This window comes from Schistocerca cancellata, chromosome 7 (genome assembly GCF_023864275.1).
Source record: "Schistocerca cancellata isolate TAMUIC-IGC-003103 chromosome 7, iqSchCanc2.1, whole genome shotgun sequence".
Classification (NCBI taxonomy): Eukaryota; Metazoa; Arthropoda; class Insecta; order Orthoptera; family Acrididae; genus Schistocerca; species Schistocerca cancellata.
The window spans coordinates 198,274,400-198,300,005 of NC_064632.1; the positions used below are offsets into that span (position 1 = coordinate 198,274,400).

A 25,606-nucleotide genomic window follows, 5' to 3' on the forward strand; every position below is an offset into this window, starting at 1 on the left:
TGCCTATAAATATCTAGGAAACAGACAAAAAATAGGAATAGATAATACAAATATTAAAGAAGAACTAAAAGAAAAATATAGACAAAGACTAACAAAAATACTGAAAACAGAATTGACAGCAAGAAACAAGACAAAAGCTATAAATACTTATGCTATACCATTATTGACCTACTCATTTGGAGTAGTGAAATGGAGTAACACAGACCTAGAAGCACTCAATACACTTACACGATCACAATGCCACAAATATAGAATACATCACATACATTCAGCATCAGAAAGATTCACATTAAGCAGAAAGGAAGGAGGAAGGGGATTTATTGACATAAGAAACCTACATTATGGACAGGTAGACAATTTAAGAAAATTCTTTATAGAACAAGCAGAAACTAGCAAAATACACAAAGCAATCACTCATATAAATACATCGGCTACACCATAGCAATTTCATAACCACTTCTACAACCCTTTAGATCACATAACATCAACAGATACGAAGAAAGTACATTGGAAAAAGAAAACACTACATGGTAAGCACCCGTATCATCTAACACAGCCACGCATTGATCAAGACGCATCCAGCACATGGCTAAAGAAAGGCAATACATACAGTGAGACGGAAGGATTCATGATTGCAATACAGAATCAAACAATAAACACCAGATATTACAGCAAGCATTTTATTGAAGATCCCAATACCACAACAGATAAATGTAGACTTTGCAAACAACAAATAGAAACAGTAGATCACATCACAAGCGGATGTACAATACTAGCATTTACAGAATACCCCAGAAGACATGACAATGTAGCAAAAATAATACATCAACAACTTGCCATACAACATAAACTAATAAAACAACACATTCCCACATACAAGTATGCACCACAAAATGTACTGGAGAATGATGAATACAAATTATACTGGAACAGTACCATTATAACAGATAAAACAATACCATATAACAAACCTGACGTCATACTCACCAATAAAAAGAAGAAATCAACACAACTAATCGAAATATCCATACCCAATACAACAAATATACAGAAGAAAATAGGAGAAAAAATTGAAAAATACATCCAACTGGCTGAGGAAGTCAAGGACATGTGGCATCAGGATAAAGTTGACATTATACCAATTATACTATCAACTCAGGAGTCATACCACACAGTATCCACCAGTACATGAACACAATACAGCTACATCCAAACATACACATACAACTACAGAAATCTGTAATTATTGATACATGCTTAATTACCCGAAAGTTCCTAAATGCAATGTAACATATACAGTACAGTTAAAAGCAAGTCACACTTGATCAAGGTCTGCATCACTTTCCATTTTTAACCAGACATAATGTCTGAGACAGGAAAGAGAAATAATAATAATAATAAAACACTATGAAAAAGATAGTTGCTACTCAGCATATAGTGGATTTGTGCCTATCAGCAACTCAGAATCTCCGATATACTGTGAGTAACAACTATCCTTTTCATAGTATTGTCATACTCAATTCTGGACTTTAGTTTAATAATAATAATAATAATAATAATAATATACGAAATAACTGACAGCATCATATGGTACAACAGCAGCTTAAGGATATGCACTTGCAGCTGGACATCCTGAAATTGACACAACAATCATACTTCATGCAATGGGAATTGCCAGTCTATCCATGGAAAAATGATACATCTGTATCAAAATTTTGAACAGCAATTTTCATTAACAGTAACATTAATTTTTGAAAACATGATTCAATTTTCTATAGACTGAAAATAACTAAATAAATTAGAAATTTAAAATAGAATAAACAATAGTACAACAGACCTTTCAGAAGACCTATAGCTGCTTCGTTGGATATACTAAATGTATCTAGACTCTGAATAATCTGTACAAGTCCATTAAAATGCACAGCCATATGATCTCGGCAAGAGCTGCATATATTTTGTAGGGCACTTGCAGCTGCTGTTGCCAACTGTGGCTGTTGTAGGCAGAAAAGAAGAAAGTTGAGAATAGGTTCTGGAACAGAGTAATATACAATGTAAGAAATATTGCAGGAATCATAGAAATACAATGAAATGTACAGTGGCCCCTCAAGAAACATGGAATGTCATTATTATAAGAACAAGTATGTAATTTTTCTTTGCAAAGTGTCATGTCTAGTAGTTAACCCTAAGAAACTTATTTTTCATTTTTTATATACTTCTAACTACTATCTTTCAGGAAAAAATCACAGGTCAACATTTTTCAACAGCTGACTGTCAAATAGAAAATACAGTTGTTGTAATTCTATCTGAAAATATCTGTAAGCACAGCATCAACTTTCACTTTTTTTTTAAAATCCATGTAAAATGCTTCTACATAATTTGTTAAGGGAATGCAATGATGTGTATTATCTGTAGCTTTTTAGGGTTTCATAGCTCAATCAGTAAAAACTGAACTCTTATAGGATCACTTTGTTATCCTTCAGTCAGTCTGTCTCGTCTTCCGTCAGTCTCTCTCTTGTCTGTCAAGATCCCTTTTCCTCAGGAATGGATAGATGTACCAAGTTAAATGTTGCATACTAAGGTGTACAGTCCCCTTGTCAATGTGTCAAATGTAATCTTCTAAGTCAATTCAATCAAAAGATAATATGGCCATTTATGTCACAAATTTTGATACTCGCAGACTCATTCATGAAAACCTATAGGGTACTTTCCGCTGACCTAGAATCATGAAATTTGGCAACAAGCAAGCTTTCATAGTACAAGTGAAGGATAAAATCTGAAACGTGTGACTTTGTAATTATATCATATGAAAAAATGTTTTCCCATCATTTGCTGCCTGACTTCAAAAAGTGAAAACATTCTCAAAAGTCAGTACCAATGGTGATACCAAGCATAAACAGTAGAAATTCTTGATTCCCAGGATGGATGAACTGTGGATATACAAAATTAAGTTTGTAAAGAACCTTCAGTGTGTATGTCTTGTTATAACTTAAAGATAAATGAAAGGTTCTATCACTGAAATCTGTTACCTGAGGTTTTCATACTACTTTATTGGCTCCATTGCAACTTTTCTTGCTGATTTTTGTCTCATTTCTGAATAACTAAACTTCTCTAGTACATCTACTGTCTACAAATGTAGATATTGAAGTAAAAGCACAAGACAGAAAATAAGTTTACAGAACTGTAATGGAGAATCAGTTTTTTTTCTAGTGCCCTTAAACAACACTGCTTTAGTGTTGAAAGTAAATATTTTTTACACATGCTCACCTAAAGACTGTGGGTGTTTCTCTATCCACTCACACAATTCTCCAAGAAGCAAGACTGATGTATGCCTCACAGCTATGTGTGTCGTTTGTGGTAAGTTCAAAATAGCTTCCACTACTTTAGGGACCACATCATTCTCTTCCCTGTAATGAGAAACTACAAGCATTTTATTTGAAGTTCGAGTATTATGAACTATCACAGACATAAAAATGTATTTTTATTTTTGCCTTCCATTGAATGTTATCAACAAAAATTATCTTCAGCACACGAGAAAAAGTAATGCTCTCTTTGAACATACATGAAAGTTTGTGATCTAACATACAGACCCCAACATTTCTGTAGTTACTAAAATTAATGTACTAATATATTGCAACACATTTGTAAAAGAAACTAAACTGTAAAAATTACATCATATTATGTGGCTCCTCATCTTCTTATAAGAAGTTTCCACTGCTTTATGTTACAGCTTCCCTCTCCATCCCTTCTGATAAAATCCTCCAACCCTTCCGTTTGCACTATGCAGTTTCATATTTCTACCCTACTATGGCACAACTTTGTTCAATTGTAAAGTTATCTTTCTTCCAAAAATTTCCTGTTTGCTGTACAGCAGTCATTAACAAAAAATCTACACCTTATGGTACATTACTGAGCAATTTGTGTCAGATATTACTCTGCCCATTCCAATGTTGTGTACCACATGACCACTTTCTTTCTTACAGATAAATGTGGTTTTTCCCTCATTCTGTTATCCATAGCACATTTTAAAAATTTTGTTTTTGTTTTACCTCAAAGCTGCATTTAATTTTGTTTTTAAATCTATGAGTACATATACATTGCTTTTTGTGCATCAAACATAACTGCACCATGATTTCCAGTTTCAGAAGCTGGTAAGCAGGTAATATTGATCAGTCCCTTAAGATTACATGTTGTTGTGGTCTTCAATCCGATGACTGGTTTGATGCAGTTCTTCACACTAATCTATCCTGTGCAACTCTCTTCGTCTCTGCATTAACTACTACAACCTACTTCCATCTGAAAGTGCTTACTGCTTTTGTCTCCCTCTAATCGTTTTACCCCCCCCCCCTTTTCCCAATTTCCTACATTACCGAACTAACTATTCTTTGATTCCTCAGGATCTCAGCAAATACAAAAACTCCTCTATTAGTGCCTGATTTCGTAATGCAATTTCCTTGGCATTGTCTGATTTAATACTACTACTACAATCCAGTACTCTTGTTTCACTTCTTATAACCTCTTTTCAAGACAATATCCATTCCGTGCAATTCATCTTACAAATCCTTTGCATCCCTGATGCAACTACAATGTCAGCAGCAAATCTCTCTCTCTCTCTCTCTCTCTCTCTCTCTCTCTCTCTTTCTTTCTCTTTCCTCTTCAAATTTCTCTGGTCTCCTTTACTGCTTGCACCATGCACAGGTCAAACAACAGTAGGGACAGGCTGCAACCCAGTATCACATCATTCTCAAACTATTTCCCTTTCATGTTTGTCAGCTCGTTACTGCAGTCTGTCTTCTGTACAAGTTGTAGATTAACTTTCACTCCCTTGTCTTATCTCTGCTACCTTTCAAATTTCAAAGATTGCTTTCCAGTCAACACTGTCATAAGCTTTCGCTAAATCTACAATTGCTATGAACATAGGTATGCTTTACATCAACCTATATTCTAAGATAAGCTGTAGGGACAATATTGCCTCTTATGTTCCTAGATTACTCTGGGATTCAAACTAACCTTCCCCAGGATCAGCTTCTGCCAGTGTTTCCATTTTTTGTATGTAATGTATGTAAGCATTTTGTAACCATGAACTTATTAAACTAGTGGTTCAATAATATTAACATCTGACAACGCCTGCCTTTTTGGGGCTGGAACTGTTCCATCCTCCTTGAAGTCTGAGGACATTTTGTCTGTTTCATATATCTTGCTGATGAGGGCAAACAGTTTTCTCATGGCTACGTCTCCCAAAGATCTCAGTAATTTTGAGGGAATTTCATCTGTTCTGGTTGCCTTGTTTAGTAAAATGTAATTGTTAAACACATTAATGACAATAAATGAGTTTGATAAAAGGCACCTACTTATCACCTACTGGAACAGGAAAAGGCTGAGAGCGACAGCACTTAAGATTTGTTAAGAAATTTGTGTGTTTCTTAAGCTCTTCCTCACCTCTTTTACAAGCAGAAATACCGTATTTACTCGAATCTAAGCCGCACTTTTTTCCGGATTTCGTAATCCAAAAAACCCCCTGCAGCTTAGAATCGAGTGCAAAGCAAGCGGAAGTTCTGATAAATGTTGGTAGGTGCCGCCACAACTAACTTCTGCCGTCGAATATATGTAGCGCAACACAGGCATGCTTTGTAGGCACAAAGATAAATACCGGCGCCAAAACCTCTGCGTCAGTAAATAAATGTAAAAGAAAAGGTGGAAGACGAGCTTTTTTCTCCGCCCCGAGTTTCGACCACTGCATTTTCATACATTATCCAACGAAGTAAATACAAATTCCGTATTGTTCATCTTCGAATGTAGCAGCATTACAATGTACTACGAAAATCCGACTGACAAGACTTTGGGAGGTTTGTCAATATGGCCAACTCTACGTTCTGAATTTTTTCATACCTGTGAGAAGAGATGGTTGCTAATAGGAACTTTTATGAATTGTGAATCACATGCAGTATTCTCTTATAAGAATAATACGAATATAAACATTTTGCCACGTATTGTTTCGTGTTTGCTGCTATCTCACTTAAATCCTGTCTGCCTAATAAACTACGAAACTAGAGTAAGACAACAGCAAACGTGTAAGAATATACATATCATGTCATGTTTATATTCGTATTATTCTTATGCCTGATAGTGATACAGTCAGAAATGAAGCACGGTAGTTGACTAGATTCTTAAATCTAAGACGACTCTAATTTCTGTGCAGAATGTAATGTACTAAAGAGGTGCCTGCAAAGATTTTCAAATGGAGAAAAATTTTCGCTAAACTCTCCTTCAGAACATCATCTATCATACGCAGTCTATTATTTGGTTCTTGTTGATCATTATCAAAGAAAGCAGCAGTGTGAGTAACAACAAATAGCAGTCTCTTGCCGTTGTTTCGGTTATGAGACAGTTCCTCTCTTTTTTTATTTTTTATTGTAAGCCGCGGTAGCGCGCACAAAAGCAAGCCATGCCGCGACAAACAATGCATGACTCAGTACAGTAATGCATTTTCAGCTCAGAGTGACGTAAACACCTATAACAAAGAGAACGGCACTTATCAAATCAAAGAAAAATATTCAATCAAGACAAAGCCAGACGAAGCACGTGAAAAAGGAAGGGTACCCATATAAATACGGACGGAGCGCCTGACGCATAGCAATGGCTACCTGGTTAAGCTTAACTGCTAAGCTTACGACTCCAACCAAACTACTGTAGCTGTATCGCCATTCATTCGACCGAAATTGTGTCTCATATTGCAATGGACCAACTTTGTTTCGATTTGGAGGTGCGGCCTAAAACTTTTCTCCCCTCTTGAATTTCGGGTCTCAAATTTCAGGTGCGGCGTAGATTCGGGAAATTTTTTTTCCCTTGATTTCGAGTCTCATTTTTCAGGTGCGGCTTAGATTCGAGTGCGGCTTAGATTCGAGTAAATACGGTATTAGCCTATGTCACTGAAGCAGTACAATATGTACTATAAGAAGTGGGGATGTTACACTGTACTTGTCATACTGGTATTGATAGATTCCAGAACGCTTTGATCTATTAATCTTACAGCTGGGAGCAACTCAATGAATTCTTCAAACTGTATTGCAATACTCTAAACAATATTAAAAGAGAAAAAAAGTGAAGTATAGGAGCAAATAAAACGTGTTACTGTGAACGAAGTTATTAATAAAATATAAGTTAGTTACTTATCTACCTGTGTCACACGTAACTCTTTTGCACAATACCATGTCTCACTGAGCCAGCATAGAGTACTTCAAGCTTGAGCACAATACACTAACATATTAAATAATAATGCACTGTAATAACTACGGATGTCCATAACATACAAGATTTTGGAAAAACTTCACTTGCATAAACAAAATGCACAAATTAATAACTGTGAAACATTGGAAAAAGTAACTTACGGGAGGATATTTTTTGCAACAGACTGCATAACAAATAAAGCTGCTTCACTCGAATCCCAGGTTACTCCTGGTCTTTGAAGACTTAGGAACATTTGTCGGAAACAATTTGAAGATCCTACAATGAATACCACATCCTTTATCAGTTCTGATACTTTCACTCGGAAATCAGAAAATTCATCTGCATCATCCAGTAGACCTTCCTGAAATTTATAAATATTGTATAAATCATGCATGGCTTAGAGAGATAATGATAAATGCAAAATTAAAAGGAGGTGAAAATTGACTCTATTCTTTAGAATCAACCCTCTATCAAAACACTTAACAGACATAAGGGCCAACATAATAAAAAATTATCCAGACAATAAATATCAGTATTATATATAGAAGAGTACATATCTGCAATTTGACAACAATTGCAGGATAAATGTATCATATAGGCTTTTTCAAGCATTACAGTCTTCGACTACACACTCATAACAAGTAACAACATAAACTGTCATTTTTAAGGCATCCTTTTCCTCTAGATGTCCATACTTTTTATGGTCACCACTCTGTGGATAACTCATCACTAATGAAACCTCTTTCACTTTTACACGAGCAGACACACCCACTGAAGAGCTATATGTTAAACAACAATTAATTAATAGTCCTGCAAACTCTATTTTAGCAGTTTACAATAGCTCATTGACATAAACAACAAGAAGGAACAGACAGATGGTCTCTATATACAACACTGCTATACCTTGTCATGTAATAGTTACACAAATGTTTCTTTCCCAGATTTGTGTGGGGTCTTTACATCAACATATCAGACAGAGATTAATCACTACAGTTTTAGTTCCAGCAACACAACCTGTGTTTAAAAATACACATGACTGATCCAATTCCGTAATTTCTCCTCCAGGTCCCTTCATCTCCAAACAAACTGAGCTACCCAATTTCAAAGGAATTCTCCAGTACTTGCCTACAAGTTAGTTTTGGAACAGATTCCCTTTGTCGCTTTCTTTATATTCCATCCTTTCTTTGTCATCACGACAAATACAGTTTTTTTTTCTCTGCAATTGCAGAGCGGAGAGAGAGAGAGAGAGAGAGAGAGAGAGAGAGAGAGAGAGAAAGTCCCAATCATCTATACCAGAGTACAGGGGCTCCAATGAGCTAGCCAGGGCATAGGTAGTGAAGAGTTACCTACCATAACGAAGTGGATGGGTATGATTGATTGTTTGCTTGATTTGAAGGTAGGGGGTGGGGGCAAAGCAAAGTCATCAGTCCCATGAAATAAGGTGGCAGGAACCAGGAAGGAACAACAGAAACCACACACTCCAATCAAGGGGGAGGGAAAACAGGCAAACAAAGAGGTAAAAGGAACGTCGGGGCAGCAGGAAGAGGTAAGAACAGGAGGAGAGAGGGGTGTGCTTGCACTAAGACTTCTTCTTATTCTCTTTCGGTGATCAAGGAGGACAGGCTTCTGTAAGATCCATAACTGAAAGAGAGCAAGAGACCTTGGGGTGCACAGATGATGTGCCTGTGGTGGAGTTGGGGGCCACTTTTCCGGCCATGAAGGCAGAGCGGCACCTAGAGAGAAGGGTGTGGGAACCACATGGGCGGGGGAGAGGAGAGGGGGGCAGAACTGGTTAAGGAAGAGGGAGGAGGGGGAAAGGACAGAACAGAGGCAAAGGTAGAAGTCACTCATACAGGGTGAAGCCTGTCACATTTCTGAAGATCCTCAGTGTAAGATAAACAATCATGGGACTTATACTCATGTTTCTTCTTTTCCTTCTTACAAGTTGGGTCATCTGGTGAGGGTGGAGAACGATGGTCTTGGCAATTAACACAAACGAGTGGTGGAACATAGGGACTCACCTCATGGAGTGGATGTCCACATTTACCACACAGAAAGTCCAGTGTACAGCAGGAATACATATGCCCGAAATGCAAGCACCAAAAACTCCTCACGGCTGGTGGGACGTATGACCTTACATCACACCAATAACACACCTTGATCTTCTCCAGGACTGTATCTCCCTCAAAAGCCAAAGTAAAGGTGCCGGTACCTGTGCAGCTGTCCCTACGACCTTTCTGAACACACTGAACAAAATGAATGCCCCATTGTTCCAGGTTGGCCTAGAGTTCTTCACGAGTTTGAAGGATGAGGACCCTCAGCAAAATGACTTCCTCAACCATGTTCGAAGACTAATGAGGAGTAATGGACACCGGGACATCACGAAGGTAATCACAAGCATGAAGGGCTGCAGACTGGGCGGCATAATAAGTTTTGATCAATGGTGAACTCTACCACATCTTACCGAGAGACTCCACTTCACTAAACATTTCTTTTTTTTTCCACAAAAAGTAATGGTTCTGTGGCAGTGAATCTGTCCTGTCCATCCTAGTGCAGACTAGATAGTGGAGAAAGTGTTTCACCCCAAGCCAGTGAGCCTGGCCCTCCTCCCAGGGTGTAGCCAGAAAAGGGAAGGCTGTGACGTAAGAAGTAGCATTTGATGATCCATTACCAACCTAAGAGTTGGCCACAGAAGAACACTCAGTTTTTTGGAGCTTGATACATTTCATAATCAAAGTATCTGCCCTGATACCACACACACTGATCAGGGGGTCCCCCTTTGAGTATGATCCATCCACAGCAAGGGCTGTCTAGTTAGGTGGCTGTTGCCAGGAGTTTCGATGCTCTGGAATGACACATGGGAAGGCAACAGCTCAAGTATCAGATATGTGATCTCTGTGTTGTCAGGGGGCTCAGCCAGATGGGTACATAACTGCCCCATCACAAGGACTGTCTACACATGCTTGTGACTTAGTGGGATCAAGAGAGGCTATAAGGAAGAGAAGAGGGGTAGGAGGGGGGGGAGAAGTATCCACGCCATAGATGCTAGGGAGGGAGTTCTTTCCCAAATCGCTCACACTATGGACAGAAAATTTAGAGGTAGAGTTAAAACCCCAAAGGGGGACCAAACGCGTCAAAAAGGAAGGATGATAAATAAAAGGTAAGGAGAACAAAACCGCAAGGAATACAGGAAACCAGGTGGATAGCCAGGTCGACATAAGTAAGAACACAGAGAGGGGGGAAGGAGGGGGCAGAGGGGAAGGAAATGCAGCCCAGGAAGAATGGGTTGTAATAGCTCGGGCCCCTGTGTGTGCCACGCACGAAATCACAAAAGAACTGAGAGCCCCAAGGTGGAGGAATGAGTAGATTTGTTGATGAGGGGTGACAGAACATGGGCTGAGTGAGACTATAGAGAAGAGGATGTGAATGTAGGATGAATGATGAGGAATGAGTGGAGACAGGGATGGAGATGGATGAGTGGAGACAGGGATGGAGATGGATGAGTGGAGACAGGGATGGAGATGGATGAGTGGAGACAGGGATGGAGATGGATGAGTGGAGACAGGGATGGAGATGGATGTGGGATTGGGGCTGGTGGAAATCAAAAGCCAGGAGGCTTGTACGTTCAAAGACTGTGTTGTAAGGTCACACTCCATATAAGTTATTTGCAGAATTCTGTATCTGGAGAGGGGGATTCAGGTGGCATTAGTTGTGGGCAGCCACTGAAGTCTTGCATGTTATGCTCAGCAGTTGTTCACTACTCAGTAGTCACTTCTGCTCTTTCACAGTTTGGTGGTTCAAATCGATAGTTGATAAGTGCTTATAGTCATTTAAAACGCTGTGCAAAAGTTACAGTAGAGCTGGTATATAGTGTGATTCCCACAGATGGCTGTGCCACAGATATGAAAGGATATTCAAGTGACTGAACTGGGAAATAGGGTGTGCTGGTTGATTGCATAGGTAGATCTTGCACCTGGGCCTTCCACATGGGTCTGATCGCCATGGTAACTGGTTGAAAGTAAGTTTGGCATAAGGACGGAGGATATTTCCATACATTGGGTCAACAGCAAAATATAATTTTGGGAGATGCTGTGTAACGCTGCTACCCTTTGGACGCAAAAATGAAAAATATAAATCTAGTCCTCACACCCCAATACAAGCCCCAAGCCCAAGATCAAAATTTCATAAAAAGAAAAACAAAGTCCCTCTGTACCAACATGCATGACTAGTAGCAAGTAGACTGAAAAGAAAGTAATATAAAAAGAAAAAGAAAGGAATCTTGGTAGCAAAGTAACTTAATGTTTTGAAAAAGAATAAAATAGAAATAGAATCCATTAGTTTCAAGATAAAATAACAGTAGATCACAAAGTAGTAGACTTGTAGATCACGGAGTATAACAAGTGACCTCAAAGAATACTCCTTGTGAGTACTCTTTAAGGACACTGAGAAATACAGAAGCTTAAGTTGTACATTGTTAATGTGCTTCTGGCGCCAGCCTTGTCACATCGTGACTGAACTTGTGTGCTCTTACGTAATATTGGTAGGTGATACGAGATGGTTTGTTACATTTTGAAGATTTGCAATCTGCTAGAATGATTAAAAACTGAAAGAGGTAAATCAGCAACTTGTAAAATATCTTTGAAGTAATTCAAGCTAGGAAAATAATCGAATATATTGTCTTAATTTGATTATTATCACCAAAAGACTGAACTTAGACACAATGCGATAGACAATTAATAGTTCAACTTATAGGAAGTGATGAAAAGTGTAAACTGTGAGGAATATACCTAAACTGTGCTAAAGTAAATAGCGTAATCTGGATCTTGCTGTAAACTCTTTGGCTGAATTTAAGTAACTAATTCCACCCATCTGAAAGAAAGATTACTTCTTTAAGACAATAATACTGACTAGAATAAACCAACATAAAGTGAATTTACAGTGTTTGACATTTCTTTCAACCCATTTAATATTATGTGCTCATGAAACATTTATCTGTGCGACAACATAGATCATCAACAGAGTGCAGCATTCATAGATATTCTTTTGCGCTCTAGAAAGTTATTGTACTGATTCAGATTTTTTAGATCACACAAATTGTTAACTTTCATAGATAAATTCTGGATGTTTATAGACTGTAATCATGAATTGGGCAATAATCTCAGTTTGTATGCACTTACATGTAGCTAGGCTCATACATGTCAGGGACCAAATATTCATCTGAGTAAGTCGGTACAACTAACCCGCACTCGGCGTAAATACCGTGCAGCAAGACAATTCTTTTTTGTGACTTTCCTCGCATACTTTCTATCATGAGCTAGCCAGAGCGTGAGCATCAGTCAGTCATTAACAATCAATCAATATAAACAGGGAAGTTACAAAAAACTGACACCCATAATGCAGGGCTCAAAACCACGAAGAACGACCCTGAGATTAAGAATATAGGACTGTAAGTAGCAAGTAAGGCGTAGGCGCCACATTTGCGCCACAATATGACAACACAGAACTTCGAGTCGATGTCGGAGGACGCAGTGCTGACCGAGCTACGATGACGCGCTGACTTCGACTACGTGGAGGCTGTCGACTGCTGAGAGTGATGACTTCCAGTGCCATGACGACTGGGGGTGCTGTTGCTGCCAAAGCTGACTGCACATCCACCGCCTCCACACAACAAAACACTTATCAGTAAAGGACTGAACAACTCAGGTTAGTGAGTACTAGTCAAAAGTTTATTCACTGTGGTGGAACACTGAAATCCTTGTACCATTATTTGTGTATCTGTGTAACATTGTGTGCAACCATACAGACAACTGAGTACTTATCATGCAGAAAGGTTTAGTAAACTGTTAATTAGAGAATAATAATTTTCAAAATGTCAAAGAGAACCAGGAAGGGTCAATTAGATCAAGACAAGGATGAATCCGAAATCAGAGAAGAATCGGTAGAGGAAACGAGTCAAAATGTAGAAAACATTCCTTCTCTTGACACAGAAAATGAGCCAAGAGAAAGAATGGATGAACTGAAAGTGCTCACGACTTCCAAAGATGAGATAGAAAAAATTCCGGATGTCGTGGAGGCTCAAGTAACAGTAATTAATGATCAAAGAGAAACTTCTGGTTGACAAATGCTTCTTACATGCAACACTTTGATATGAATATGTTGTTCAATTTCATATCTAAGATGGAAGAAAGTGATGCCGAGCGAAAAGAGCGTGAGCTACGAATGGAAGAACATATAACCAAATTGGTTGAATGGGATTCCCGGCTGGCTGAAAGTGACTCACGTCTAGAAGAAAGATATAGGATGTTTAAAGCAAATATGTCTGAATTTATAAAACAGGAAGAATTAGAAAGAGAGGAATATCTTCCACAGAGAGAGTTAGAAAGAGAAGAATATTTTACAAAGATAGAACAGGAAAGGGAAGAAGAGAACAGAAAGTTTAAGCAGGAAATGTTAGAATTACAGGAAGCTTGTGAGCTCAGATATAATCAGAATCTTGAGAAAGTGCAGACTGAGATCAGTGACATCTCTGGTGCTGTACAAACACCAGAAGAAAATCTCACCGTAGTGAAAACTACTCAAGACTCTGTAGTACAGCAGGTATCGGAACTGTCTGCAAAAATGAATCAACTAGAGTTAAACACTAAACAAAATGTTGATTCGTTTCTACTTGAAAAATCTAGTCAGTGGGGAAAAGAAATGTCCATATGGATAGATGAAAAATCAGAGGACATAAAAAAGCGGGTAAATGACACTGCTGAACTTAAACTTCAACTAGTGAAACAAAATTAAACATATCTAATGCTGAGGACATTGAACAACTAAAAGAGGAATTTCGCGTGATTAAAAACAAAGTAATCAACGAAATACCTAAGGATATGGAGAATTCAAGTCGTTTTGGCTACGTTCCGAATGATAGCATAAAAGATCGTAACCAAGATGTAAGGGAATTTTCTGTTAGAAGTCGACATTGCAACACTAGTCCAGAGAAAAGAAAGCGTCACAAATACAAAACAGTAGGAATTGATAGTGATGAATGATCTTTGCCAGAGTCTGAGCGGTTCACTCAGAAAACTTCTTTGTCATCTATTAAAATTGAAAACAGCATATTTAAAAGTAGGCAGTTTCCAATACTCAAGTCTGAGAAAAACACAACTCACCCCAATTTTCATCAACAGTTTTCAACGAATATTTCCGAAGATATGGACAGAGTACGACAAAATTCAATTTATAGTTTCAAAAATAGTCAGTGAGGCTTGTCTCTGGGTGAGTGAAGTGAGTGAAACATGTAGGACATTTTATTCAGTATTGGACAGATCCTATATCGTACCGCGAAGTCATTCAGATCCTTAAAACCAGGCTTCCAATTAACATTCGTGAAATGCTTGTTCATGCACCTGATGACGACTTTGAACAATTTCTGTCCACGATTGATCTGACAGATATCATCCAAGAGGATTTCCGTCAGTTTAACGGTAGAGATGCATGTTCCAATAACGGTAATGGTAATAATAATAATAAATCTCGTATGAGAAAACCCAGTACATAGAAAGAGTGTCACAAGACAAATTGCCTATTGTGACAACCCATGGGAAAATCGTACAAGTACCACATTTTAAGTACCTGGGAGAAATCATCCAGCCATCAGGGATCAACCTAAAGGCCAATGAGGAAAGAATAAAAAAAAACTACAGAAAGCATATAAACTCACATGGAACTATATAACAAAAAGTCCATATCCATTAACGCAAAATTGAGGCACTACAACACTGTCGTACTTCCGGAGGCACTGTATGCATCTGAAACAACAAAAATAGGTGGGCAAACTAAAATCAAAGAAATAGGGAAACAAGAAAGGAACATTCTCAGGAAAATTTTTGACCCGATACAAGAGCAAGGACTCTGGATGAAGAGACCAACATCAGAATTATACAAATACACAGACAAGATTACAGATACAATAAGGAAAAGAAGAATGCAGTTCTATGGACATATCCACAGGATAAATGAAAACAGAATTTCAAAGCGAATTCTTTAAGTCATCAACTCAGGCAGAGGAAAAACAAAATGGATAAAAGAAGTTGAAGACGACCTCAGACAAGCACACATAACAGTAAATGATGCAGAAAATAGAACTGAATTCAGGATCATCATCAAAAAACATAAATTTGACACCACAACACAGAAGAGACCAGGATGCAAATGGACAGCGGAGCGAAAGAAACAATACAGTGAACACATGAAGAAAATTTGGGCTCAGAAAAAACATAAACAATTATCATAAAGGAATTCAAGTTCAAACGCTCTCTTAAATGGGACTAATCGAAAATAATAATAATAATAATCACTCTCCGTCTAACGGCAGCAGCCATCATCAGTCTAAGAACTGAGATTCACGACGTAGACAGAACTTCAATAATCAGAATTTCTATAATCCCAGTTGCAACAATCAAAACAGCAGAAATGTACGAGGTGCATTCAAGTTCTAAGGCCTCCGATTTTTTTTCTAATTAACTACTCACCCGAAATCGATGAAACTGGCGTTACTTCTCGACGTAATCGCCCTGCAAACGTACACATTTTTCACAACGCTGATGCCATGATTCCATGGCAGCGGCGAAGGCTTCTTTAAAATTCTGTTTTGAGCACTGGAAAATCGCTGAGGCAATAGCAGCACGGCTGGTGAATGTGTGGCCACAGAGAGTGTCTTTCATTGTTGGAAAAAGCCAAAAGTCACTAGGAGCCAGGTCAGGTGAGTAGGGAGCATGAGGAATCACTTCAAAGTTGTCATCACGAAGAAACTGTTGCGTAATGTTAGCTCGATGTGCAGGTGCATTGTCTTGATGAAACAGCACACGCGCAGCCCTTCCCGGACGTTTTTGTTGCAGTGCAGGAAGGAATTTGTTCTTCAAAACATTTTCGTAGGGTGCACCTGTTACCGTAGTGCCCTTTGGAACGCAATGGGTAAGGATTACGCCCTCGCTGTCCCAGAAGATGGACACCGTCATTTTTTCAGCACTGGCGGTTACCCGAAATTTTTTTGGTGGCGGTGAATTTATGTGCTTCCATTGAGCTGACTGGCGCTTTGTTTCTGGATTGAAAAATGGCATCCACGTCTCATCCATTGTCACAACCGACACAAAGAAAGTCCCATTCATGCTGTCGTTGCGTGTCAACATTGCTTGGCAACATGCCACACGGGCAGCCATGTGGTCGTCCGTCAGCATTCGTGGCACCCACCTGGATGACACTTTTCGCATTTTCATGTCGTTATGCAGGACTGTGTGCACAGAACCCACAGAAATGCCAACTCTTGAGGCGATCTGTTCAACAGTCATTCGGCGATCCCCCAAAACAATTCTCTCCACTTTCTCGATCATGTCGTCAGACCGACTTGTGCGAGCCCGAGGTTGTTTCGGTTTGTTGTCACACGATGCTCTGCCTTCATTAAACTGTCGCACCCACGAACGCACTTTCGACACATCCATAACTCCATCAACACATCTCCTTCAACTGTCGATGAATTTCAATTGGTTTCACACCATGCAAATTCAGAAAACAAATGATTGCACGCTGTTCAAGTAAGGAAAACGTCGCCATTTTAAGTATTTAAAACAGTTCGCCGCTGGCGGTAAAATTCCATCTGCCGTACGGTGCTGCCATCTCTGGGACGTATTGACAATGAACGTGGCCTCATTTTAAAACAATGCGCATGTTTCTATCTCTTTCCAGTCCGGAGAAAAAAAATCGGAGGCCTTAAAACTTGAATGCACCTCGTATATAGTCAGGGACCAGCTTCATCAGATGTGCATAACATACATCTTGGCGAGGCTAGTATTCAAAATCGAAAAAGAGAATACAAAGATACAAGGCAATATAAGAACAGGGAACAAAACAATACAGAAAATCATAATCCTTCATATCAATGGGTTCCAACAAATTCTCGTTGGAACAATCCAGTAAACCACACAAATGTGCCTAACTATTCACGTCTAAACACTTCTGCAGCGATTCCTTTGGGCAACGGTGCAGCTGAAATACGGGAATACCAGATATAATCCACTAAATCATAATGTCCATGTCCTGGAAATAGTTGAGGAGCCACGTCATGAACCAAATACCTCAACAAACTAGGACCAGCCAGTCCTAGACTTCCGGGGGTGGCTGTTAGGCTTAATGGAGGTCAACATAACCAATCTGTGTGTTTACTAAGATACAATTCCGGGGTGGACATTAGGGATGAATTACTGATTGAGGCAACTTCGCACCAACCTGAATCCAAAGAATACGTGCAAGCTGTAGTAGCTGGAGATATAAATGGTATACCTGTACACCTCCTTACAGACACAGGAGCTACCACTAATGTGATGTCGTTTAATCTACTTAAATGTATTAAATATGTCTTTATTAAATATGTCTTTAAATATGTCTGCTTGTGTCTGTGTATGTGTGGATGGATATGTGTGTGTGTGTGCGCGCGAGTGTATACCCGTCATTTTTTCCCCATAAGGTAAGTCTTTCCGCTCCCGGGACTGGAATGACTCCTTACCCTCTCCCTTAAAACCCACATCCTTTCGTCTTTCCCTCTCCTTCCCTCTTTCCTGATGAGGCAACAGTTTGCTGCGAAAGCTTGAATTTTGTGTGTATGTTTGTGTTCGTTTGTGCGTCTGTCGACCTGCCAGCACTTTCATTTGGTAAGTCACATCATCTTTGTTTTTAGGTATAAATGTATTAATAGAATGGAAAGAGTACCTACCTTTCCTGTAACAGGGTGTACTATTTCTGGAGCTTTCGGCACAGGTATTCAACCCACTAAAGCTCAAGTGCAGGTGGAATTAATCATACAGGAGGAAAAACTTAAGTGCACCTACCTGGTAGTCAAAAATTTATCCGTGCCGTGCATTTGGGGATGGGACTATTTAGTCGAAAACTGGGCAGTCATTGACTTACAGAAGGGGATTGTCGAATTGTCTTTGTTAAGGGAAACAAGGATTCTCGACAAATACTGTCGGAATCTGCCATTGTAATGTAATTATAATAATGTAATGTCAACCGACATGATTAGTTTGCTTGTAGTCGATTCCAATTCAGATCTCAAGCACGTTATCAAAGGCAAATTAACCAAGTCTGAATATTTGTCAAGTGTACCAAGACAGGAACAGTCGAATTTACTATTTGAGTATGCACCAGTTTTTAACAACAAACCTGATGTCATCAAAGGATTTAAGTATAAGATGCATGTGTGGCCTAACGAAACATATTGCAAAACAACTTACTTGATACCCTGGTCTAAACAAGAATCCGTTAGACTAGAAATTCAGAGAATGTTGGAGTGGGACATACTAGAACCACCCAACTCCGCGTATAGTAGCCCACTCCTAGCAGTTGCAAAAGCTAATGGTGATATAAGACTTGTGCTTGACGCCAGAAACACCAATAAATTTTTAATACCTGTTCGGAATAGGCCCGAGAACGTAGACGAACTACTGCAGTGGTTCTTTGACCTCCATTGACATCTGCCACTACTACTGGCAGGTTAAGTTGGATGAAGAGTCTCGGAAATATACGGCTTTCATTTTCACGGGGAGAAGTCTCCACTTCGAAGTCATGCCGTTCAGTCTCAGTATTAGTGGTGGAGTTTTTACTTCCGCATTAGATACAGTTTTAGGCCCGGACTTGTTAAACGAGGTAACCTTGTACATCGATGACCGCCTCGTGGCAACCGACACCTGAGAGCATAATGTAGAACTGTTACAAAGAGTGTTCCATAGTTTTCAAGACTCTAGAGTAACCACAAACCTTTCTAAGTCCAAATTTGGAAAAGAAAGAATTAAGTTTTTCAGGCATATTATCTCTCCCATGGGCATAACACCTAACCCCAAGAAGTTGAAAGCAATAAGTCATTGTCTGTACCTGTGCACTTGTAAGCAACTCAAGTCCTTTCTCAGTTTGCCATCTTTTTTCAGGGAATTCCTACCTGATTAGGTGTTAAACCAGGATTGTTTGCTTCACCTGTTGCAAAAGAACGTTTCGTGGCATTGGACAGCTGAACGTCATGAAGTGTTTCACGGAACGCTTTGCTGAATGTGCAGATATTGCACCACCCACAAATGGATGAACAGTTTTATATAGCCACAGATGCTTCAGACACTGGTCTGGAAGCAATACTATTTCAAACAGATTTTCCAGATGACATTAATACTATCAAAATTATAAGTTTTGCCAGTCGCATACTCACAAATTGTGAGAGAGTTTATACAACTATGAAACAAGTGTTAGCCTTGGTGTGGTCGCTAAAGTAGTTTAGATATTTTGTGTATGGAAAACCAATAATTGTGTATTTTGACCACCAAGCTGTTACTTTTTTTGATGACATGTAGACTGTTACACATACGGCTAACCAGATGGGCATTGCTCTTGCAGGAATATTCATTAGAAATATGACATATTCATGGCAAGGATAATGTTACTGCTGATGCACACTCTAGGTTACCGCGCGGTATCGCTGGAACACGTGCCGTAGTAAACATAAGTGAAAACTTTTGACTAATGTTGATTCAGAACTCTCCATTCGAGAAAGACATCGAATTCATGTGCAAGAACATTATTAAACTTCAAGAACATGATTCTAAATGGAAAATTATTAAACAATTCCTCGCTAAAAGTAACAGTAGCAATCAAAACATGTGATATTGCCTTCACTACTATATTCTGTTCTACAAAAATAGTGATTTTTCCAACAAAGAAAATTTTGCATTCCCCTTAGACTATGAACAAAAATTCCTTTGGCATACACATATATCATGGGGACTTGCAAGTAGTTATAAGTGTGCTAAATTAATAACGGTGTATGCGCACTACCCAAATTTAAAGCGTATTGCACAGAAAATCTTGAAAACTTTTGTAATATGCCAAAAAGTTAAGCCAATTAATTATTCGACAAAAACAGAGTTGCGACCTATAGTAGCGAACAATATTCACAATCTAGTCTAGTGTGACATAATAGGTCCTTCGCCAGCATCAAAGGATAATTTTAAATATGTGCTAGCATTTTACAGTCTGTTTAGCAAATACGTAAAAGTGTATCCATTAAAAACTGTAAGGGTTAAGCCGATGTTAAAGATATTAACAGAGAAATACATAGTTCAAGTGGGAAAATCAAAAGCGTTGTTAACAGACAGTGCTTCGTATTTTTCGTGTAGATCCTGGAAAGAGTGTCTACGCAGAGAAAGCATTGGCCACATTCAGGTTTCTCGTTTCAATCCAAAAAGTAGTCCCCCTGAACACATATTCAGAGAACTAAATCGATTCATGAGGACGTATGTCTCCAGCCAACACTATCGCTGGATAGAGTATTTGCAGAAATTCGAGGAAGTGTGTAATCAGTTATCCCATTCATCTGCTGGTTTTACTCCTTACAATATCTTATTTGATAATTGTCAAACGAACAAATGGAATGAAAACCTACCGAAATTCGATAATCCATTACCCACAGACAAATCTGACTTATTTAACCAAGTGTGTGCTGTGCTTCAGCATCACAAAAAAATTAAAGAAAACTTACTATGATAAACCTGATTAAACCTGTTACTTATCAAGTTGGAGAAAGTATCATGTTAAGATCTCATCCGAAATCATCTGCCATAAAGAAGTTATACAAGAAGTTGCAATTAAAATATGAAGGTCCTTTCAAAATAGTGAGAATACCTCATCCTGGAAGTTATATATTGAGTCTAATTATAAGGGAATGAACAAAGGCATCTACAGTCACCAGGATTTAAAACGATTTTGGCAGTAGATTTAAGTGTGTGTGTGTTTTTTTTATTTTTTAGAAAAGAAATATTTGTAATTTTAAGTTGTTGTTGTCTTGTCCTACGAACTGAACTGAAGATTTGTGTGTAAATAACTTTACCTGTGAACTTGTTTGTCAAAAGAAAGTGACAAGAGAAGGAGATCTTTAGTAATATAATAATTCAGATAACCTATGCTGAAGAACCTTAAAGGTAATATTGAGAATTTGGCAATGAATTTTGCTGTAACCTGAAAAATTGTTATAAACTGTTGTACATCTTTAGTAGAGGATTCGTGTACTGAACAACCTTATGAAAGAAGAAAAGCAAGAAACTTAAACTTAATCATAAAGAGACTTCACGATTTGTGGAATAAGACATTCTATGATGAACAGTATTTAAACCACCTTCCTTTTCTATGCTTTTAGTTACAGAATTAAAATATGTAGTGTAAGAAAAACGTTTAAAATCATAGCTGCATTCTGCAACAGAAATAATAGCTAGAATATTTATTATTAGGATAAGTATTTGAAAGTTGTATTTGCATTTAGAATAAGAATAGTAAAGATATTTTCTTTTCAAAGCCAGAATGGCATGAACTGTTGCATTTTTCAACTTAGTGTAAAGAAATAATTTCATTGTGTACCTGATGTGCTGGTTTCAAACTTTCAATTTAGTACACAGAAAAATAAGTTTAAGTAACTCACAAAATACTATGGAACCATTTAAACCAATAATGTCTTGTCGTGTCGTGTCATAACTGAACTTGTGTGCTCATACGTAATACTGATAGGCGATACGAGATGGTCTGTTACATTTTGAAGATTTGCAATCTGCTAGAAATGATTAAAAACAAAGAGGTAAATCAGCAACTTGGAAAATATCTTTGAAGTAATTCAAGCTAGGAAAATAACCGAATATATTGTCTTAATTTGATTATTATCAATGAAAGACTGAACTTAGACCCAATGTAATAGACAATTAATAATTCAACCGTTAGGAAGTGATGAGTAGTGTGAACTGTGAGGAATATACAGGGTGTTTCAAAAATGACCGGTATATTTGAAACGGCAATAAAAACTAAACGAGCAGCGATAGAAATACACCGTTTGTTGCAATATGCTTGGGACAACAGTACATTTTCAGGCGGACAAACTTTCGAAATTACAGTAGTTACAATTTTCAACAACAGATAGCGCTGCAAGTGATATGAACGATATAGAAGACAACGCAGTCTGTGGGTGCGCCATTCTGTACGTCGTCTTTCTGCTGTAAGCGTGTGCTGTTCACAACGTGCAAGTGTGCTGTAGACAACATGGTTTATTCCTTAGAACAGAGGATTTTTCTGGTGTTGGAATTCCACCGCCTAGAACACAGTGTTGTTGCAACAAGACGAAGTTTTCAACGGAGGTTTAATGTAACCAAAGGACCGAAAAGCGATACAATAAAGGATCTGTTTGAAAAATTTCAACGGACTGGGAACGTGACGGATGAACGTGCTGGAAAGGTAGGGCGACCGCATACGGCAACCACAGAGGGCAACGCGCAGCTAGTGCAGCAGGTGATCCAACAGCGGCCTCGGGTTTCCGTTCGCCATGTTGCAGCTGCGGTCCAAATGACGCCAACGTCCACGTATCGTCTCATGCGCCAGAGTTTACACCTCTATCCATACAAAATTCAAACGCGGCAACCCCTCAGTGCCGCTACCATTGCTGCACGAGAGACATTCGCTAACGATATAGTGCACAGGATTGATGACGGCGATATGCATGTGGGCAGCATTTGGTTTACTGACGAAGCTTATTTTTACCTGGACGGCTTCGTAAATAAACAGAACTGGCGCATATGGGGAACCGAAAAGCCCCATGTTGCAGTCCCATCGTCCCTGCATCCTCAAAAAGTACTGGTCTGGGCCGCCATTTCTTCCAAAGGAATCATTGGCCCATTTTTCAGATCCGAAACGATTACTGCATCACGCTATCTGGACATTCTTCGTGAATTTGTGGTGGTACAAACTGCCTTAGACGACACTGCGAACACCTCGTGGTTTATGCAAGATGGTGCCCGGCCACATCGCACGGCCGACGTCTTTAATTTCCTGAATGAATATTTCGATGATCGTGTGATTGCTTTGGGCTATCCGAAACATACAGGAGGCGGCGTGGATTGGCCTCCCTATTCGCCAGACATGAACCCCTGTGACTTCTTTCTGTGGGGACACTTGAAAGACCAGGTGTACCGCCAGAATCCAGAAACAATTGAACAGCTGAAGCAGTACATCTCATCTGCATGTGAAGCCATTCCGCCAGACACGTTGTCAAAGGTTTCGGGTAATTTCATTCAGAGACTACGCCATATTATTGCTACGCATGGTGGATATGTGGAAAATATCGTACTATAGAGTTTCCCAGACCGCAGCGCCATCTGTTGTTGAAAATTGTAACTACTGTAATTTCGAAAGTTTGTCTGCCTGAAAATGTACTGTTGTCCCAAGCATATTGCAACAAACGGTGTATTTCTATCGCTGCTCGTTTAGTTTTTATTGCCGTTTCAAATATACCGGTCATTTTTGAAACACCCTGTACCTTAACTGTGTTAAAGTAAATACGTAATCTGGATCTTGCTGTAAAATCTTTGGCTGAATTTACGTAACTAATTCCACCCATCTGAAAGAAAGGTTACTTCTTTAAGACAATGATAGAATGTGCATTGACTAGAATAGACCAAAATAAAGTGAATTTACAGTGTTTGACATTTCTTTCAACCCATTTAATATATGTGCTCATCAAACATTTATCTGTGTGACAATATAGATTATCAACAGAGCGCAGCATTTATAGATATTCTTTGGTGCTCTAGAAAGTTATTGTACTGATTCAAACTTTTTAGCTCACGCAAACTGTAAACTTTCATAGATAAACTGGATGTATATAGACTGTAATCATGATTAGGGCAACAATCTCAGTTTGTACGCATTTATGTGTAGCTAGGCTCATACAAGTCGGGGAGAAAATATTCATCTGAGTAAGCCAGTGCAACTAACACGCACTCGGCGTAAATACTGTGCAGCAACACAATTATTTTTTGTGACTTCCCTCGTAAAATTCTACTGCGAGCTATCTGGAGCCTGAGACTCATTCATTAACAATCACTCAATATGAAAGGGGAAGTTACAGCTCAAAGGAGTGTGAGTAGGATGTTCCTCATTTTAGGATACAGTGATAAGTAATGAAAGCCCTATGAAAGGATGTGATTTACCTGTTTCAATCTGGGGTGAAGACAAGTAATGGTGTGGGAGCGGGGAGAGGCATGGTTCCAATGTATCTGCTTCATGGAGCTGGTCAGAGGATTACTCCTTTCATTATTTACTTGTACAGAGAACTTTACTATATTTTTATGAATCTTTGTTACAACACTTCAGGATTACTGTGTAGGAATTTGTTAGATCCATCACGTCTATGATCAAACATCTACAGAAAATTACTTACATGGTCTGGCTCCATCTGACAATGTCTGCATAATGCTTCAATCAGCCTCTCTACATATGGTTTAAACACCACAGTAACAGAATCATTGTTTTTCTGGTAGAGTTCTTCAGACAAACGATACCATAAATTAAACGTAATCTCTGCCACCTAAAAGAAATTACAAAAGTGTTATATAAATTATACTAATTATTTTATTTGTTCGAAAGGCATTTATTGTAACATAAGAGAGAAAATATTTGTAAACAAGTCCTAACAAATTTGCTGTCTGTTTTAATGCAACAAGTTGCTTCTTTCACTGCTCTCCCTGCCACTTTAATGCTACAAGTCCAATGCTGCCGAAATGCATATCTGTGTGTCATTCTAATTACTGATTCAAGAATACACAGGCACTCCATGAAAAAGCTTAAAATTTTGTGGTTAGCAGTAATGAAGGGCACAATTAGTAAATAGACTACCTCAGCAGCTCCTGGAAAACTGTTTCCTTTGATAGTGGCAGTTAATGTGTTAAGCAACACTGTGTTGCGGCAGTTAATCTGTTACAGAACAGTGTGTTTAATCATCTTTCCTAGTGTTGGTAATTTTTCTTTTATACTGAATACATGTTGCAAAGTATTAAGAAAATTTAATCCAAGAGTTTGAAAGCCATATACTATTAATACAAAACGCTGAGAGATAACTTTATTAATGATAATGTATTATTATTATTAATATTTGTGTAGATAATAAGATTATTCTCTCTCTCTCTCTCTCTCTCTCTCTCTCTCTCTCTCTCTCTCTCTCTCTCTCTCTCTGTGTGTGTGTGTGTGTGTGTGTGTGTGTGTGTGAGAGAGAGAGAGAGAGAGAGGGAGGGATCTTTATATAGCCTTCTAGAAAATGACGAAATTGGTTGAAGTAGTTCAGGAGACAGACCAGTGCAGCATAACAGCAGCAATCATGGAGAAAATTGATGTAATTTTCTTACGTCTCACTGCAATGTGTCAAGTCATGTCACAAGCGGCAGAGGGAGAGTAAGCAAATGTTAGTTTGTCATCAGCATTATGTATGTCTCAGCTGTCATTGGGATGGGGAAAGTAGAAGCTAGATTGGCCAGGAAACTAAGGGAGGTGA

General features: G+C 38.7%; 1 protein-coding gene across 1 annotated transcript in view; it reads right to left on the reverse strand.

Moving 5' to 3' along the window:
• LOC126091953 (transportin-3) overlaps positions 1-25,606 on the reverse strand; it is a 211,400-nt gene that overhangs the window by 96,012 nt on the left and 89,782 nt on the right. The window contains exons 7-10 of the mRNA XM_049907291.1: positions 24,500-24,646; positions 7,386-7,585; positions 3,265-3,404; positions 1,838-2,029 (exon numbers count right to left, since the gene is read on the reverse strand). Of these exons, the coding sequence (XP_049763248.1) occupies positions 1,838-2,029; positions 3,265-3,404; positions 7,386-7,585; positions 24,500-24,646 (679 nt within the window). The remainder of the gene's footprint in view (positions 1-1,837; positions 2,030-3,264; positions 3,405-7,385; positions 7,586-24,499; positions 24,647-25,606) is intronic.